General features: G+C 40.1%; 1 protein-coding gene across 8 annotated transcripts in view; it reads left to right on the plus strand.

Annotated features, from left to right (window-relative positions):
• LOC140483865 (protein bassoon-like) overlaps window positions 1–20575 on the plus strand; it is a 645800-nt gene that overhangs the window by 478287 nt on the left and 146938 nt on the right. For all 8 annotated transcript variants that reach the window (XM_072582636.1, XM_072582635.1, XM_072582637.1 and 5 more), the window contains exons 7-8: window positions 133–1067; window positions 13948–14026. In XM_072582636.1, coding sequence (XP_072438737.1) covers window positions 133–1067; window positions 13948–14026 — 1014 coding nt within the window. The remainder of the gene's footprint in view (window positions 1–132; window positions 1068–13947; window positions 14027–20575) is intronic.

A 20575-nucleotide genomic window follows, 5' to 3' on the forward strand; every position in this document is an offset into this window, starting at 1 on the left:
TTATTCTGTTTGTCAAGTAACTTATCCTGGAGCTCCCTGCATGTGGCAAACTGCCTGCACTGATCCTTTTGCATGGTTACCAAGGCACAGTAGGAGAACAGAGTGACTGTAATGTGTTTTTGGTTTTTGAAGCCTATCACTTGGGCCAAGAGGAGACAGACTGGTTCGAAAAGCCAAGGGAGCGTTCCAGGCATTACGGTGGACAGTCTTCATCGCAGAGACGCAGTCACCGAAACCACTCACGCCACAACTATGAGGAGCCACCAGCAGATGATACCTGGCAACAATCGGAGCGCTCACAGTCGCGGTACTCCTCAAAGGATCATCAGAAGCAGTCTGCGTACCAGTACGGAGAGCCAGCCCGACACTCTTCGCGCCACACGGGTGACGAGCCTTCCCGCAAGTCGTCAAGGCAGCATCCGAAAGAGCAGCATCGCCAAGAGTCCCGGCAATATTCTCAGCAGCCTTCGCAGAGGAGAGGCCAGCCGGCAGAGCAGAGATCTCAGCGGGATCCTCACTTGGGTTCTGCCGAATGGACCCAGCCTCGATCAACCGGGCATCACTCGGAAGCTGAGCTGTCGCGACCACAGAAGCACTCGCAGCAGCAGCAGCACGCAGCTAGAAAGCAGTTGGAATCTCCTCAGCAACAAGGCCGGTCTCAGCACAGCCAGCCTCCGTCATCGAGGAGTCACTCGCAGCAGCAAGTACGGCAGTCACCATCACAGCAAGCGCGGCCTGCAACATCGCAGCAAAGAGCGCCACCAGCGCAGCAGCAGCAGCAGCAGCAGCAGCAGCAGCAACCACGCCAAGCTCAACTGCAGCAACAGGCAAAGCACGTGCAGCAACCACAAGCTCAGCAGTCACAACAGCAACATCCAGGGCCAACCCAACAGCAGCAACAGGCACAGCAACAACAACAGCAGCCACAACAGCAGCAGCAGCAGCAACAACCTCAGCAACAACAACAGCAACCACGGCAGCAGAGTCTTCAGCAACCAGCAGGTCAACACCAGCCTCAGACCCAGCCACAGGCACAACAACCACAGACAAGGCCTGCCACCACCATGGTAATTTTTACTAATGGCTCTAATTGTCAGGGTTAAGCACGTTCAAGGTACAATAGTATCCCCTCCATACCCACATGGGATTCGTTCCACGCGGAAGCCTGAAACTGCAGATAGGAGCAAACCCATTCATTCCTATCCCAGCATCTTCCTGGTTCTGGAACGTTCCTTTTATATGTTCGGGCCGTGTAAGCTACGGGTAACTAAACTGTGGTAACCAGACCTGCTGATATGGGGGTCACCCTGTATTTCAAAGATGGATCATGCCACAAGTTTTTTTTTTCCCTTAATTTTGTCCCCCTTTTCCCATAAATGTGATGGTGTACTACAGGCACTATTTTTCCTCCGATTTCCTGTACCACACCAACTTTAGCATTTCAGTTAGAGTGTTGCCACCTTATTAGAACATGGAGGCATCACATCAAGCCCAATCTTGGATGGTAGATATATGAACTGATGAGGCTCACAGAAACAGTAGCCGTCCATTTCCCTGACTGAGGGACACATGCTAATCAGTGCTGTTGGTGACAAATATCAGTCAATTCAATTCCGGTATCATGTCTGACTCCTTTCTAGTTTGGATGGATTCTCAGTAAGAAAATTTAAATTACTTTTAGGTATAAAGATTTAAAGGAAGTAATTTGTTCATTTTTTTTTGTAGATAGTGGGCATCACTGGCTTGTTTTGAATTTATTGTCCATCCCTTGTCCTTGAGAAGGTGGTTGTGAATTGTTTTTTTGAACCACTCCAGTCTATATGCTGTATATGTAGACTTAATGCTGCTAGGGAGGATTTTGACCCAGTGACATTGAAGGAGTGACGATATATTTCTGAGTCAGGATGGTGAATGGCCTAGAGGGGAGCTTGCAGATAGCGGTGTTCCCATGTTTTTTTTACCGCTTTTGTCCTTCTAGATAGCTGTGGTCATAGGTGTGGAATTGAAAACATCAACTTTAATTAAGCTTCAAAAAAAAAGCTTTGGCTCAGTCTTTAAGATAAACTTTAATCATACCCATTATTTTCCCTTTTCAAAATAACATTTCCTACATTTCTCTACTTGTATTAGTTACATTGACAGCAAGTTCTCGTTGCTTTATTGCCAAAAAAAAAGAAATTCAACTCACTGATAAATTAAATGTGGCAGCCAAATCAAAGTTAGGCTTTACTGAATAGAGCTGATTTGGATATGTAAGGTCATGTACCTAGGTCTGGATTTCAGAGATGTAATGATGGTGAAGCAGCAATTTTAGGAGTTTCCCCACATGCACAGAGTAATTGTAGTAATTCAGAAGTTATTCCTAGCAATTTCTGCTCTCAAAGGATGCATAGAAGAGGAATGCAGCCCCCCCCACCAACCAGATTGCCTTCTCTAAGAAATCATCAAATTGATAAAATTTCCCACTTTTAATACGTGAAACTCTGTTAAAAACCTTTTGAAAAGTTATTTCTAGGCAAATGAGGGATAACTGCATTTTAAAATCATGTAGAAATTCCATAGTTACTCTGAAACACCCTCTCCGACCCCGAAAACTACTTTTGTATTTATAGAATCTCAATTTTTTCTTGATAATTAAAACCTCTACTTTTTTTAAGGTTGTGTGACATGTTCGCTTCTGTTTGAATCCAATCATAATTATTTAGTCTACTCTCCATCATCTAAAAAAATATAAATTAGGTATGTAGTCAATAGTTTTACCTTCCTAATTCATTATCTGTGAGAATACATAAATGTGATTGGCTGCTTTATCTGGTGCAGAATGAGGTAGTGTGGAGGTTTAATCAGGTGAACGTTGCATGATGACTGTTAGTTTGAAGTTGTGCTTTGGTGATATATAATTCTTCTGAGCGTGGATTTTAAAGCTAGGATTATACATATTAAGTAAAGTCAGGAATGTATCTTTTCTACACAAAAAGCAACTGTCTAAATAAATTTGTTACCTGAACTTGTTTGACAGTAGAGTTAAACTGCACCAAACATGTTCTCTTAGCTCCTTGCCCTTAATAGTTTTCTGATCCAAATGCACTAAGTATTTAAATTATTCAGCCTCCCTCTTTTCACAGACTTAATACTTCATCACTACACCATCAATCGCTTCACTCTTAAGCAGCAAAAGAAAGCAAGAGATATAGATTGATGAAAATTACAGAGTAGGAGGAGGTGGTTGGTGTGTTGCATCCATGCTGACTCTCTGTAACAACTGCTTAGCTAGTCTTACTCAGTGTTTCTTTTTAATTCTTTCTCCAATGAGTTGTTGAATTTGCTTTTGCAAGCCACCATTGAATCTGCCTCCGCAATATTCTCAGGGAGGGGGGAAAAAGAGGAGGGGATGTAGCACTACTAATCAGAGAGAGTATCATAGTTACAGAAGTTTCCATTGTTGAGGAAGATCTGCCTACCGAGTCAGTATGGGTGGAAATTAGGAACAGCAAGGGAGCAGTCACCTCGTTAGGGGTTTACTACAGGCCCCCCAATAGCAGCAGGGAGATTGAAGAAAGCATAGGTTGGCAGATTTTGGAAAAGTGTGGATGTAGTAGGGTTGTTGTAATGAATGACTTTAACTTTCCCAGTATTGATTGGAACCTCCTTTGAGCAGAAGATTTGAATGGAGCTGTTTTTGTAAGGTGTGTTCAGGAAGGTCTCCTAACTCAGTACGTTGACAGGCCGACGAGGGGAGAGGCCATTCTAGACTTGGTGCTTGGAAACGAGCCAAGGTAGGTATCAGATCTTGTGGTGGGAGAGCATTTTGGTGATAGTGACCACAACTGCCTCACATTCTACATAGCTATGGAGAACGAGAGGATTAGGCAAAATGGGAGGATATTTAATTGGGGAAGAGGAAACTATGATGCGATTAGACATGAGTTAGGAAGCATGGACTGGGAGCAATTGTTCCATGGTAAAGGCACTATAGACATGTGGAGACTGTTTAAGGAACAGTTGTTGCGAGTGATGAATAAATATGTCCCTCTGAGACAGGCAAGAAGGGGTAAGATAAAGGAACCTTAGATGTCGAGAGCGGTGGAGCTTCTCGTTAAAAGGAAGAAGGTAGCTTACATAAGGTGGAGGAAGCTAGTGTCAAGCTCAGCTCTAGAGGATTACAGGTAGGTGAGGAAGGAGCTCAAAAATGGTCTGAGAAGAGCCAGGAGGGGGCACGAGAAAGGCTTGGCAGAACGGATTAGGGAGAACATAAAGGCATTTTACACTAATATGAGGAATACGAGAATGGTCAAAGAAAGAATAGGGCCGATCAAGGATAGCATAGGGAACTTGTGTGTGGAGTCTGAGGAGGTAGGGGAAGCCCTAAATGAGTTTTTTTGCTTCTGTCTTTACGAAAGAAATGAACTTTGTAGTGAATGAAACCTTTGAAGAGCAGGTGTGCACGCCGGAATGGATAGAGATAGAGGAAACTGATGTGCTGAAAATTTTGTCAAACTTTAAGATTGACAAGTCGCTAGGCCCGGACCAGATTTGTCCTCAGCTGCTTTGGGAAACGAGAAATGCAATTGCTTTGCCACTTGCGAAGATCTTTGCATTCTCACTCTTCACTGGAGTCGTACCTGAGGACTGGAGAGAGGCAAATGTAATTCCTCAATTCCTCTCTTCAAGAAAGGAAATAGGGAAAATCCCCGGCAATTACAGACCAGTGAGTCTCACATCTGTCGTCTGCAAGGTGTTAGAAGGGATTCTGCGGGATAGGATTTATGACCATCTGGAAGAGCATGGCCTGATTAAATACAGTCAACACGGCTTTGTGAGGGACAGGTCATGCCTCACAAACCTTATCGAGTTCTTTGAGGATGTGACTAGAAACGTTGATGAGGGTCGAGCTGTGGATGTGGTATATATGGACTTCAAGGCATTTGATAAGGTTCCCCATGGTAGGCTCATTCAGAAGGCCAGGAGGAATGGGATACAGGAGAACTTAGCTGTCTGGATACAGAATTGGCTGGCCAACAGAAGACAGCGAGTGGTAGTAGAAGAAAAATATTCTGCCTGGAAGTCAGTGGTGAGTGGTGTTCCACAGGGCTCTGTCCTTGGGCCTCTGCTGGTTGTAATTTTTATTAATGATTTGGATGAGGGGATTGAAGGATGGGTCAGCAAGTTTGTACATGACACAAAGGTTGGAGGTGTCATTGACAGTATAGAGGGTTGTTGTAGGCTGAAGCTGGACATTGACAGGATAAAGAGATGGGCTGAGAGGTGGCAGATGGAGTCAATCTGGATAAATGCGAGGTGATGCATTTTGGAAGGTCGAATTTGAAAGCTGATTAAGGATAGGATTCTTGGCAGTGTGGAGGAACAGAGGGATCTTGGTGTGCAGGTACATAGATCCCTTAAAATGGCCACCTAAGTGGACAGGGTTGTTAAGAAAGCATATGGTGTTTTGGCTTTCATTAACAGGGGGATTGAGTTTAAGAGTCGTGAGATCTTGTTGCAGCTCACAAAACTTTGGTTAGACCGCACTTGGAATACTGCATCCAGTTCTGGTCGCCCTATCATAGGAAAGATGTGGATGCTTTGGAGAGGGTTCAGAGGAGGTTTACCAAGATGCTGACTTGACTGGAGGGCTTATCTTATGAAGAGAGGTTGACTGAGCTCTGACTTTTTTCATTGGAGAAAAGGAGGAGGAGAGGGGACCTAAGTGAGATATGCAAGATAATGAGAGGCATAGATAGAGTCGATAGCCAGAGACTATTTCCCAGGGCAGAAATGGCTAACATGAGGGGTCATAGTTTTAAGCTGGTTGGAGGAAAGTATAGAGGGGATGTCAGAGGCAGGTTCTTTACACAGAGAGTTGAGAGAGCATGGAATGCGTTGCCAGTAGCAGTTGTGGAAGCGAGGTCATTGGGGACATTTAAGAGACTGCTGGACATGCATATAGTCACAGAAATTTGAGGGTGCATACATGAGGATCAGTGGTTGGCACAACATCGTGGGCTGAAGGGCCTGTTCTGTGCCGTACTGTTCTATGTTCTATGTAGTGCAAACCAGACCTAACTACTTGCTGCATAAAATTCTGAATTAAGACCAGAGGTATGTACAAGACACAGGAAGCACAAATGGCAAACGGTCATTTCGGAGCATTGCGTCTAGGTTGATGGAATGGAAACGGAATAATTCACAAATAAAAAGAAAAGTGCGCTGAAGTGGTATGCAAATGAAGCAAGGGTGATGCAGGAAGGAACTTTTTCACACAGCGAGGAGTTTCGGTATGGATTGCACTGCCTGAAAATGTGGTTCAGGCAGTTTCAATGAGACATTCAAGATGGCATTGGATGAATGTTTGGATAGAAATGGTGTGCAGGGATATAGGGAAAAGGCAAGAGATTGGCACTAGGTAATAGAACTGGAGCAGGTATGATGGGATAAACATCATACGGTGCTATAACAATTCTATGATTCTGTCGAGCTATAATAGCAGATTTTTAAGGAAATATCTAACATCAGATTATACCAGTGAGAAAGAAAGATTATTTAAGATTTATGCCAATGAGTAAGTGAAGCACAGTATTGTTTGGCTAATGATATAATTAATCAAAAGACACATGGTACAAATCTCTAAATATTGGTGGTAGGTCAGAGAATTGGACAGAATTTAAGAACCAGCCAAGAATGGCTAAATAAGGTAATAAAGGGGCAGAAAGCAGAGTATGAGAGAAAGTTTATGAGACTATAAAAAGAGATAGTAAGAGTTTTCACGGATATCTGAATAGGAAAAGAATACTGCAATGGTCATCCAGAGAGAGTCTGGGGGATTTGATAAGCAAACAAATACAGAAGGTTTTGAACAATATTTTACATATGTCTTCACAGTTGAAACTTAGCAAAGTTCCTAAAGATGATTTAAACTCAAGAGAGGACAAGGAGACATAAACAATAACATCACCAGGGAAAAAGCACATGAAAATTAATAGACCTAATGACACAGATCTCTAGGACTGGATGACTTGCATCCCTGGGTCTTAAAAGAAGTGGCAGCCTAAATAATAAATAATGAATCTTCTAAAATTCATTAGATTCCATAGTTCCAGAAAATTAAACAATAGCACATATACCAACTTGATGCAAAAAAGGTTTGAAGCAGAAAACTACAGGCCAGTTAATCTGACATCATAAGGTGCTAGAATCTATTATTAAGATGGTCATATTAGGATCCTTAGAAAATCATGATGTGATATGTCTTTGTGAAAGGGAAATTATGTTCTAGAGTATAATGATGAAGTGACACGCAGAGAGGTACTGGCAGATACGATGTATTTGGATCTCTAAAAGGCATTTGATAATATGGTAAAGGTTGCTGCACAAGAAAAAGTAATTGGTGTGAGGGTAACATTAGCATGGATAAAGGGTTGCTTCACGATTCGATAGCAGAAAGTAGGAATAGATGGTTCTTTTTTGAGCAAGATGCACAGGTATCAGTGCGGGAGCCTCAACTTCTTATTATCCCTCTCAATGATTTGGATTCAGGGATTGAACATACAGTAGCTAAATTTGCCAATATAGGAAAGCAGGTTGGCAAGAAGAGGTTGAGAGTCCTCAGAAAGATATCAATAGATTAAGTGAGTGGGCAAAATCTGATCATTGGTGTATAATGTCGTTCTGAATAAACCTGTCTATTTGAGCAGAAACGTAGAAAAGTACATACTTTAACTAGAAAGGAGTACAGAGTGGGCTCCTGGTGCACGAATCTGAAAGTTAATGTGCAACCACAACATATGATTGGGAAGGCAAATATAACGTTATTGTTTCTTGCAAGTAGGGATGTTTTACTGCAACTATGCAGGGTGTAAGTGAGAACATGTCCCAAGTAATTTGTTACAATTTTGTTTCCTTATAATTAGAAAATGTTTGCTTTAGACTCAATTTATTTGTTGCTGTGTTGAAGGGATTTTCTTGTGAAGAGTTGTTGAACAGCCAAAGTTTAGATGATAGAGATGTGATCTTATTGAAACACACAAAATGGTGACAGAACTGGATAGAATGGATAAGCAGAAAATGTTGTCTCTTGTGGGTGAGACTAAAACTAGAGAAAATAGTTTAAACTCTTAAGACAGATTTAAGGAGGATTTTTTTTCTCTCTGAGTGCCATTCTCTTCTTGAGAAGGTAACACAAGCTGAATCTTTAAATTTATTCAAAGTTGAATTTGATGGATTTTTGATAGAGGAAGGCACCCAAGATCATGGGTGGCAAATAGGTATAGTGGTGCTGAGATCACAACCAGCTCAAAATGTTGGAACTGATTTTAAAGGGCCAAACAGCCAAATCTTATTCCTACGTCAAATGCTGTTATGTTCCAAATCATTTAGGGAAGCAAAAAGAGTTGCATCATTATAACACACCATGCAAATGAATCTCTTCAAAGCCAATTTGAGATATGTTTCCTTATTGTACTGAACATCAAATGACTCTTCAGTGAAATTAAAGTCGTGAATATCTAACGTACCACCTACTAGTTGTTATGTATACTAGAGTTCCTTGCCTCACTCTCGGACAGTATTTGACTCCAGTATGTGCAATATTGAAATTTAAGTCAATGTGAATGAGTTTAAGATTGCAAACTCATAGCTGGGAAAGACCAAGGTTAATCACACTGTGATGACGTCCAATTTCATTTCAAGCTTCTGGTGGGCATTGAGTTTGGCAAATATGTCACTTTTGCACAGCATGTGCATGTGCAGAGGATCCTGCAGAGTTTCTCATAAATAGCAAGATGTCCTTGCTCCTTCGCTGACTTGACCCCAGATTGCAATACAAACACAAGCTTAGCATATACCTGTCAACAGAATTTATTGGGACAAAGTTTCTCAGAGCAAATGGTGTTATTGATTTTTCCTCATATTACTAAATTCTTTAAACACATAAAGAGAGAGGAGCCTGTAGTCTGGTAGGACTAAGGAGACTTTATCTTTATCTCTACCAGATTTGACTACATATTCTAAAAAATCTGTAACTGTTAAGCAAATGGAATCTTTCAATATCACTTGGGATTGTTACCTATTAGGGTGCACTGAGCTCAATCTTCTTCAACATTTCAGCACGTTTGTGTCAACAGGACCCTTGCCAGTACTTGATATATTCATTCACCAGACCAGTAATATGTGCATGCTTATTTTCCAATGCGCATCTCACAAGTGAAATCATTTCCTAAATGTTAAAATGCATTTATCCTGAAACTGAAGGATGTTACATAATATTAAAAAAAAGCAAGAATATGCCACACTGCCCTTCAGCCTGTTGTACTATGTAATAAAATCATGGCTGATATGATCTTGCCCTCAACTTCACCTTCCTGCCAGCTTCCCATAACCTTTGCTTCGACTCCCTCGTAGTTCAAAAATTTGTCTATCTCAACCTTGTATATATGTGATGATGCAGCTTCAGCAACTCTCTCTGGAATGGAGAATTTCATAGATTAACAATCCTCCCAAGAGAAGAAATTTCTCTTCATCTCTGCCTTCAAATTGTCATCACTTATACCGAACCTGTGCTTCTTATTGCAGATTCGTCCACAAGGGTAAACATCATTTCCCTGTCCTGATCTGTTTGAATCTTATTTATTTCAATAAGATCACCTCTCATTCTTCTAAACTCCAACAAGTGTAGGCCAAACCTGCTCATCATTTCCTCTGAAGACAACTCTATCATCCCAAGAATTAATCTGGAAAACCAGGTCTGAGTTGCTTCTTGTGCAATAGGGAGTCCAAAACTATACACAGAACTCTAAGTGTGGTCTGAGCAATTCTGTGAGCAGTTATAATAACATTTCCCTTCTTTAGAACAACATCCCCTGTGCAATAAATAAGCAACCTTCTGTTTTACTTCCAAATTACATGCTGTGTCTGCATACTGACGTCTTGTGTTTTGTAAACAAGGTAATCGAGATTTCTTTTTTTAATCAAAGAGTACCATAATGTCTCATCATTTAAATAATATTTTGTTTTCTATCCTTTCTATCAAAGTGGATAAGCTCGCTTCTTGACCATTCATTTAATCCATTTATGTGTTTTTGCATTCTTTTTGTATCTTTACCCTCAGCATTCATTCCCATTTTCCCTTGTATTATCTCTGAACGTGACATAGAAATATGTGATGCCTTCATCCAAATCATTAAGAAAATTACAGCTGTGAAAGTTGGGGAGAGTTCAAGTGTGGGGAAGTTTTGAAAATTACATTGACAGAACAAGACAGTAGTCAGGGTAATGATAACTAGATGGTGATGAGCATGGAAACATAAGAACACACCAACAAAAAGGGTCAGAGCACAGTAGATTTGTAATAAGATAAAATTAATGCCATGTAATATTCATAATAAGATAGATCAATTGAATGTACAACAGAAATATGTACATATAATCTGAAAGCCATTATGTCAAGGTGACCAGGGCTAGGAATTGAATATTCAGGCTTATTTGACATTTTGACAGGATATGCAGAAAGGTAAAGGCGGAGGGATGGTCCTGTTAATAATGGATGCGATTCTCATAGGGTGAAATGATCTTGACTCCCAGAGCCAAGTGTAAAATCAATTTTTGGAAAGTAAATACCAAGCAGACTCTAGTATTAGCACAAGTTATAATACCACAATACTGAGAGCCATGTCAGATGATATCTGCAGTTTTCAAAGAAAAACTGTGACAAATCACTTTTGTGAAAATTATGCTGAAAACGTAATGCTTTCAAGTGAGCCGTGAGTGAGTTGACCATTGGTTACGAATCATGCAGTATAAAGGCTCAGACCTAGTCTTTACATTTGAACTGTTACATAGTCTTAAACAATCAGATTTCTTTCATTCCTCTTTTGTGAAATAAAATTCTTTGTCATGACACTAGAGAATAAAGTCAGTCATTTTGCGGTGATTGCATATCAAAGGCATTCATAATGTATTCTCTTGGCATAGGAAATTAGAACAAGACAGTGACACAGAGTTCTTTGAACCCTTTAGTATTTCATTGCCTTACAATAAAAACTCCAGCCTATACACGATCATGCATTTGTTCTGCAAGGCTAAACAATAATTTCACTGCCCAATAGAGTGATAAATAAAATCAGTAAGTGCATATGGCTGAACAATCTCTTGGCAGATTTCTTCCATATTATTAAATTATTTTAAAGTGTACTTGAAATTCCAGGAGTAATAATTTTTCTGTGCCGAATGTATAGAATGAAAGTAAAACAGCCCAGCAAGCTGGTCAGCAAATGAATGGATGAGGTACATTAGTTTTTCACATGTGTTCCTCACCAGGCCATTTTTCTCCACCAGATCTGCACCAGCTGAGTTTGACTTCCATCCGTCTGTGCAGTCCCGGAAGAAAAAAAATATCAGAAAACTGTTGCTACTTGCTTTAACTAACCCAGCCACTACTCTCCTGCCTTCATGCCTCTGCAGCCAGCATTTAAGTTCAATTATAGTTAACAATAAAGTAATCACACATATGTTGTTATACCCAAATGCTGGTGGCCAGGTGGTGTAACTAGTTTAAACTGGCTGACTCTTTTCAGCAACTAGTTTTTGCTGTCATGAAGTGGCATATCCTGTTTCCCGATTGAGAAATCTTTTGGTTAGTTGATTAAAACCTCTATCGGGCTTGTTTTTATTGATTCATTCAGTTTTCAGAGGGACTGATGCTGAAATGATTTTAAACATTCCAGTGCAACTCGCAGATCTAAGTTAGAATGTTGCTAAATTTGTTTCGCATACTGAATTATGATTGTTTCGTCAGTATGTGGTTGAATGCATTTGCTCTAATGGGGGAAGAGGATAATGTCTGGCGCACAAATTAGAGGGTAAGACTTTCCTTGCATACAAATAGGTATAAATAATCAACTCCCAGTAAAAGCAGCTAAATGTAATGTTGTTTCCTTCATTTAGGAAGAGCTGGAAAAATTCAGAAATCATAGTATATTTATTGAGAACTAGGCACAAGAGACTCTGGACAGTAACGTGAATAATGGAAGTGACAGTGTCTTTTCATTGAGGAGCTAACAAATATGTCACAGAATAAGCACCCAAAGAAATAAGTTACGGAAGTTGTAATGAGCATGGTATGTGAAAGTAAAAGACTATTTATGCCATGCTATTGTTAATGCCTGCAACAAGCAGGAGTAGGTCATTTGCCTCCACGAGCCTTCTCTGACACTTAGAAGGCTGCGACCGATCGGGTTATAACTTCAAATCCACTTTTCCTCCCGCTCTTGTTAATACTTCACCCCCTTGCTTACCAAGAATCCATCCATTTCTGCCTTAAAAATAGTCAAGGTTTCTGCTTTCAGAAAGAGAGTTCCAAAGACGCATGACCTCCTGGAAGAAAATATATTGCCACATTTCTGTTTTAATTGGTGAATCCTTATTTTTTAAACAGTAACCTCTGATTCTAGATTCTCTTGTAAAAGGAAGCATCCTCTCCACATCTGTCGTCAGTACTTCTTGTGATTTTATTTGTTTCACTCAAGTCACCTTTTACTCTTCTGAACTCCAGTGGATCCAAGCCTAGTCTATCAAATCTTGCCTCCTAAAGTAATCTACCCATTCCGGTAAAACTACTCTGAACAGCTTCCATGCATTTCCATCCTTCCTTAAATAAGAAGGCATATAGTATGCTTGCCTTCATCGGACGGGATATTGAGTATAAGAGCTGGCAAGTCATGTTAAAATTGTACAAGACATTGGTTCGGCCGCATTTAGAATACTGTTTACAGTTCTGGTCGCCGCATTACCAAAAGGATGTGGACGCTTTGGAGAGGGTGCAGAGAAGGTTTACGAGGATGTTGCCTGGCAAGGAAGGTGCTAGCTATAAAGAGAGGTTGAGTAGGTTTGGATTGTTTTCATTAGAAAAAAGGAGATTGAGGGGGGACCTGATTGAGGTCTACAAAATCATGAAGGGTAAAGACAGGGTAGATAGAGATGAGCTTTTTCCTCGGGTGAAGGATTCAGTCATGAGAGGTCACACTTTCAAAGTGAGAGGTGAAACGTTTAAGGGGGATACACACAGCAACTACTTCACACACAGTGTGGTAGGTGCCTGGAATGCATTGCCAAGAGGTAGTAGAGGCAGGCACGGTAGATTCATTTAAGATGGTGTTGCGCTCTCAGATGAACATGTTATCCAGGAAAATAGAGACAAAAATTAACAGAATTGCAAGTTCAGTATGTCACTGGAGTGCTTGACAAGTGTCAATCTTGGCTCAGTGTAGTACTCTGGCCTCTGAATCACAAGGCTGTGTGTTGAAATGGTATATGGAGGTCTGAGAACATGATCCACTTGACATGCCAGTGTAATACTGAGGGACTGTTTCACCATTGGAGATGGCAGTATTTTGTATGTAACCGTAATAGTCTGCCCTCTCAAGTGAATATAGAACATAGAACATAGAAGAATACAGCGCAGTACAGGCCCTTCGGCCCTCGATGTTGCGCCGATCAAAGCCCAACTAACCTACACTAACCCACTATCCTCCATATACCTATCCAATGCCCGCTTAAATACCCATAAAGAGGGAGAGTCCACTACTGCTACTGGCAGGGCATTCCATGAACTTACGACTCGCTGAATGAAGAACCTACCCCTAACATCAGTCCTATATCTACCCCCCCTTAATTTAAAGCTATGCCCCCTTGTAATAGCTGATATAATATAATTCATATCATACCTCTACTCAAGATATTTCTTCCTGATGCTCTGACAAGTATTTATCCATCAAGCACTATCTTTGAAAAGATTACCTGGCATTTGTTTTTTACTGTTGTAGTACCTTGTTGTATCTGAATTGCTCATGAAGTGGTTTGGAATTGATGTTACAAAAGGGCTATATGAATGGGAGTTCTTCTTTCTTTTGTAGACAATGTTTTCTAATGGCTGTTTCTTCCCCTTTTTATTACCAGACCAAGCCAGGCCAAGCAACCACTGGAAAACCTGCAGTGAAGCAAGCTACCGCACCACAGCAAGCTGCTCATTCAGCAGGTATGTTTACCAGCCCGAAAATCCATCAAAGCACCAATTCCACTCAAAAGGAGAATGTTCAGATATACTTCAAAAGTGATATTGTCTTCATTAGAGGGGAACAGGGTTGGAGTAGTTCATTTGGAAATTGAGATTATCAATGATGAATTGTACGTTATAGCAGAACGACCTGTACAGACAGATAAATAAATAAATATAGAAAATGCACATTGGATTGTGATAGAGTAACAGGCAGAATGGGAAGCAAAAGAAAAAGGTTCATTTAATCTTGGAATTTTTTCTAAACATCTAAGACAATTAACAACCTCAAAGCACAAAATTCCTAAGTTTATAATGGTTTAGTTTCTGAATGAGGCAGATAACTTGGTAATCATCACCATTCCTTAATATTATTAAAATACTTAGACTGCTATTTAGAAGACTTGACTTTCTATGACAAGTTTAATGTGAAAATAAATTGCAAATGTTGCAACTTTGTCTACAAAAGGGGAACTTGAACACCAGTCACCATGGATCAGTTCTAACCAGCCCATAACTTGTGAAAATTTGCAAATCACTAGGGCTGTCTTTTCTTTGCTGTTTGACTTTCAGGTTAATAATGGTGTACTCTGATCAGATGCCATTATTATGTTAGCATATATCGATTGGATTGATGCCTGAAGAATGAATCCAAAGAAAAGAGAAAGGCATATGTTCTAAGAGAAATACAGGGAAAAGCTGATTGGGAACTCATCCCCCTCCCCCTTCACCACCTTCAATAAAAAAAGGGCTGTGAAAGAGGGAATGTGAGCTATTAAGGGAGAATAGTAAGTTGATTACATATTTGATGAAAACAAGCAAGCACAATATGTAATGCCACATTTTCTGAATGACTGTAAATGCGTAAAGGGGAGAGGTGTTCAGTATTGTTCTGTTCTGCAGCCATTTCTATTCACCTTGAATATTATTAATATGTCGAGAACAAGTGTTAATTTTAATTTGCTGATGATACCAAACAGAAGCTACAGCTAGAGGAAGCTGTACAAGGATATTGATAAGATGGGGGCAGCAGGAATAATCATGGTAATGATAGCGTGTAAATAATTAGTATGTTCTGAATCACAAATGGGTTCAATACTGTGGAAAAGCAGGGCGTTTAGAGGCAGGAAGTGAAAGACAGTACCTCAGATTGATGAGGCTGTAAAAATAGCTGATTGAATTCTAGGCTCTATCTCAAGCTAGAAAATATAAAACTGAAAAGTCAATGATGAGCTCACGTAACACATTAATAGGATTTCAGTTAGGGAATAGGATTTTTTAAGAATAGGATTTTTTGCTATCAAAACGGTTTTGTGACTAAGGCGACTTACAGTACGGATTGATGAGAACAAAAACAGAAATTGCTCAAAAATCTGGCAGCATCTGTGGAGAGAAATCAGAACTAATATTTTGGTCCAGTCACACTTGTTCAGAATCCAGAAGAGATTTTCCAGGAATTTCTGTTTTTGTTTAAGATTTCCAGCATCCACTTTTTTTAATGTCAAGTTGACTAGAACACTGCCTGCTGTGAGGAAACATTAGTTCAGATTTGAAAAGACTTGAAGAATAATCTTTTTGGAAGGATACAGATTTTGGGCAAATATGATATGTGTTTATTTTCAGAAAGGATGGAAGGAAATGGTTGGAAATAGATCTTTTCCAGTAGTAAAGAATGCAACATTAAAGGGCCATGTGTCTAGCTATCAAGTTGTTTCTTTTCAAACTCCTCTTGCAGCTAATGGCCAATTCGTTCTTTTTTCCATTATTTCAGCGGATCACAGAGATCCACTTTTCCTCCTCCTGCTGCACATTATTGACAGCATAGTACCAGTCTAATTCTTTGTTTTTCCTTCAGATCACACATCCTTAGCATGCACGACATCAAGTAATCCAATGCTGCAACCATCAATTCACTGTACATCAACTTTGTACAGGATACAAGAAAATATTTGACATTTGGTTGATGATGATTTGCACCAACTCTTTCTAGTTGCCATTTTTTTGACTTATCAGTACATCAATAGTCAGTATTCCTCTGAACTTTCTTCCTTTGTTCCTTCTGAAGTATAAACATACTTGTCCTGCAATCCAACGTTCTGCTACACTGCTAGATTCTTTTTCCATCTCTCCAGTCTGAATCATTGCATTCAGTATTCTCACCCTTGTTCAATTTTCTGCATTTTAATTCCCAAGCTTGATCATACTAAATGGTGCATCCCTTCCAGAAAACCTTGACATAACTTTGTGTTCAAACGGACTCAAAATGTAAATTGGAATGAGATTTCTAATAGTGGTCTTTGTCATCTTTTGACATCAAATGCAATCAGTGAAATATTGGCATCAAAGGTGATCATTAGATATTGAAAGCATTCATTAGACACCAAATGCAATCATTAGACATCAAACACATTAATTAGACACAAATGCATTCATTAGGCTTCCTCCCATTAACACCATCACTGCCATAATGACCATGCCCTCCCACCCCTTCCAACAGATTCTACTGTCACATTCCCTTATCCTTTCCCAGCTGATTTTGCTACTTACCCGAATGTGTGAGAGCTCCCAAGTCTTCCCCAGTCCACCTCTGATGCTATGACTTGAAGCTACTGTAACCACTGGACACAGAATACTTGCAAACCTCCTCCCTCCACCGACAACTTGGAGCTTCCCAATCTCCATTGCCCATTGGTGATACAAGAAGTCTGGCTAGTCTTCTACTCTTCACTACCACCTGTAACATGGACCACAGCTTAGATTTCTGCCTCTACTTTGTTTATCTGTCCTGTCTGACCCTCATGTTGGGGCCTGCAACCTAATGTCTATTAAACTTTATCCCCTGTGAGAGACACTGTATATGGACTCAACCCCAGTGAGGGTCTGTGTGTGTTGAACCCGTACTCAAGTGAGAGCCATACTCAAAGTACTCCAATCAGTGTGAGACATAGCGACCCTTACCTAAGTGAGAATTAGTATTTGTGGAACCCAAACACCACAGTTTCTCTTCATCTCTCTATCTCTCTCTCTCTCACACATACACTCTGTCTCATACTTATAAATAAGGCCAGCATATGCCAAATGCCCCTGTAACCTATAAAAATGATCTGTAGCAGGCCCATGATCTCTGATTATTTCACATTCAAAGTTGCCTTCCCTTTCAGAGGAAATTTGTTTTCCTCCTTGAGCTGATACATTTCAGTAAAGCAAAGAATGGATTATTTTTGAATCAATCTGCAGACCTTGTGTCAGTGTGTTCAAGCAGAGCACAGCCCTGATTATTCCGATGTGGGAAAGCACCTGCATACTTTGAACTCGCCATCCCCTTTTTCCATGTTTGCAACTCCGATCTATAAGGCCTGCTGCCCTTCTGCTGCAGGACTGGGAATTTGAGAATATTGGCTGGAGCTCTCCCTGTCTGCTGGTGACCCAGGTCTACAACTTGGACCTCTGTCACATCTCTGAACCTGATTAGACATCATTTACCTTAGCATGGAGTCTTGGTTGTCATTGGTCTGTGCATGCTCCAGCATATTCAGCAGTGGCAAGAAGCGAGACTTTAAGCAGTACTCTCAGCAGCTATCCAGCGAAATACTGGAATTTTGCATCTCTGCGATGTCCATGCATGAGGCAGTGGAACAATAAATTTTGGGAAATCCAGGAGAGCTGGTCACCCTCAGGCCTGATGTCCTGCCCATTGTGATAACTTTGTTTAAAAATACCCATGCTGAATAATTGCCTCTTCCCTGTATATGAACTATACCCATAAAGCTTATGCTTAACATATGCATTAGACTCAACGGAGCCAGTCAGATTCTGAAGGAGTCCAGTGAGCTACTGTATTTGAAGATTACATAACATAGCTAAAGCTATTGTACGTGTGTGGAAGGACCTGATTGATATGGATGAAATGAGACAAAAATGTCAGCATTGGAAAGGAAAAGCAATTCTTAAAATCACAGTTATGGGGGGAAAGCGAGGCATGTTTTGCACTCCTAGTGATTTGTGCATTGTTAAACAACCTACACGTGGCTTACATAACATACTGCATCAGCTGCATTTCATAAAAATCCATGGCATGGTATTTATAATGTCATCTGATATTTTAAACTTAGTCAAATTCTTGCTATGATCTCTTGAACTTAGGATCTTTCCATACAAAAAAGCTCTGGTCACTTTTGAGTCTAGTTGAATGCTTCTGAGTGTATTAAAGGTAATTAGATGACCCTAAATGATTGCGAATGTCACTTGAGTACTGTTGATATCAACTAATGGCAAGTGATGTTGGTTGATCATCACTTGGGATGCCAAATGACTGCTTTGGAGTACAGATGATACTGGTTGAATGCCATTGAACACAAGTGATGTCAAGTTACTATGGTTGAGGGTTGTTTCCCCATTCGAGTATGTCTTTTTGATTTTGCCCTCCATTTTCCTCTCTGGACTACAACTGAAACGAAATACACAGTATGATGTATTACATAACAACACAGATAACATGTAATCATTAGCCTCTGATGAATCAGTTGACCTTAACTATGGAAAGGAGTGTGTGCAGTTTCAGAGCTTGCATGAGAAAGAAGAAACATCAACTTAGAATTATTAGTACAAATCCCATTCAATAGCTCTGTACCAAAAGTATTTGTGGTTACAAGCTGCTATTAAAAGGTAGTTTCAAAAGGGCAAAAACTGCTTCACAAATTGATCCAACTAGTATGAGAAGGGGTAATGGGATTGGGGGTACCGGTGATTGATGGAATTAGAATTTGAAGGAAGTAGTTATGATATTGGTGTTGTGTTTGCAACATTAACCCACTGTGTGGTCAAGAAATCCAAATCATTTCAATGTTTTTGCTTCATCAACATGTATTGCCAATGGAGACTGGCTAATGAACATTTCAATTGATCTCTCAGTTTGTGTAGGAGAAATGTCCTGCTAAAATGAGAGTGGATTGGGATCTGAGTATTCCAAACCCCTCTGTTTTGCTGCGGTCTCAAAAAGCATTCCTTGTCATCTGTCAGAGAGTTAATAGTTTCATTTATGAAATGTTACATGGTGTATGCAAGCTCCAGTAGTATAAAGTTGAAACTAACCTGTCTGTGTCAAATTGTATTGTCAAGTAAATCTTACCCAACCTACTAGCATGATTGTGACCATTGTAAATGTCAAGTGAGAAGTGGTAAGGTTGCTTCTCTCTCTTTCTACCTCTTGGTTGACCATCACAGGAGTTCTAAAATCATTTGCTTGTCAATTTAGTGAGTATTTAACTGTTTAAGGACTATGAATGTAGAAGACACTAGCAGCTTGATTCTTAAAAGGAAAGGAAATAATGTTTATCACCCTGATAGATAAATAAATCAAAAACTCTCACTCAGACATGCGTCCACGACATTGACACTCAAACAGAAGTAAATTCAAAGGAGGGATTAAACAATGAACTGCAGATGCTGGAGATCTGAAATGAAAACTGGTGAAACTCAGCAGTTCTGGCAGCATTTGTGGCAAGAAAGCTGAGTTAACATTTTGAGTCCAATGGCTCTTCATTAGAATGAACTCTTTGTCAAGCTCTTCATCTGTTCTAATGGAGAGTCACTGATTTGAAATGTTAACTCTGCTTTCTTCCCACAGATGTACCCGACATGCTGAGATTCACTAGCAATTTCTGTTTTTGTGGTAGGATAAACTGTTTGAGTGTCCAAAAGAAAGTTAATCTTATATAGATCCTGTAGGTTGACGCATTGGATGGTTTCAGGCTGTGTTTGATGGCACAACTTTAATGTCTTTGATGGATGACCTCTATCCATTCCTCTGAAAGCTAACACCTGTTTGCCTTATGTTGAAAATGCTGCCTGCTCTGTCTGGCTAGTCAAATACAAACAGAGTCTACACTCACAGAGTAGCGAGAGAGAGAATGTCAGCCCACAAATATTCAGCTTGCAGGTATCCATTTGTGGTCTGTCTGACACTGGAAAAATAGTGTTCTTATCATGATGTCCATTTGCACACTAACCAGTTAATAATTATGGTCATCCCAGGCTGAAAAGCCTGCATTCCAGCTCCATTTCTACAGTGATTAATTTAGTGATCAATTGGACTAGCTACTCTTCCAGGGATTTTGTCCAAAGTGAGTTTAGTCTGCACACTCCTGAATAGACAGACCCTATCTGAATATCTGTCAGGAGTTTGGGGGCTGGTCCATTCACAACTCATTAAAGCTGATTCTTCTTGTACGTACAGATGGCATGACTCACTTTCTGATAGATCTGTAATTTGCAATGTAAGTATTTGGCCACTTTGCAAACTGCTGTTCAGGTCACTTGCTGTTGTTGGTCTCCTAAGAAAACATATCCTCTGGTTCAGTCAATTCAGTAAATAGTCATTTTTGATATGAAGACATGATTTTAATAACACAATATGCCCATTCAAATTCATCTGTGCAGTGTACACTATTTTAAGATGAGTAAATCTGGCTTCAGCCCTGTTGCAAGCAGATTGAAAATCGAAAAGTATTTAAACTGCATAATGTAGAATAG

The sequence above is a fragment of the Chiloscyllium punctatum genome, chromosome 12 (assembly GCF_047496795.1).
Source record: "Chiloscyllium punctatum isolate Juve2018m chromosome 12, sChiPun1.3, whole genome shotgun sequence".
Classification (NCBI taxonomy): domain Eukaryota; kingdom Metazoa; phylum Chordata; class Chondrichthyes; order Orectolobiformes; family Hemiscylliidae; genus Chiloscyllium; species Chiloscyllium punctatum.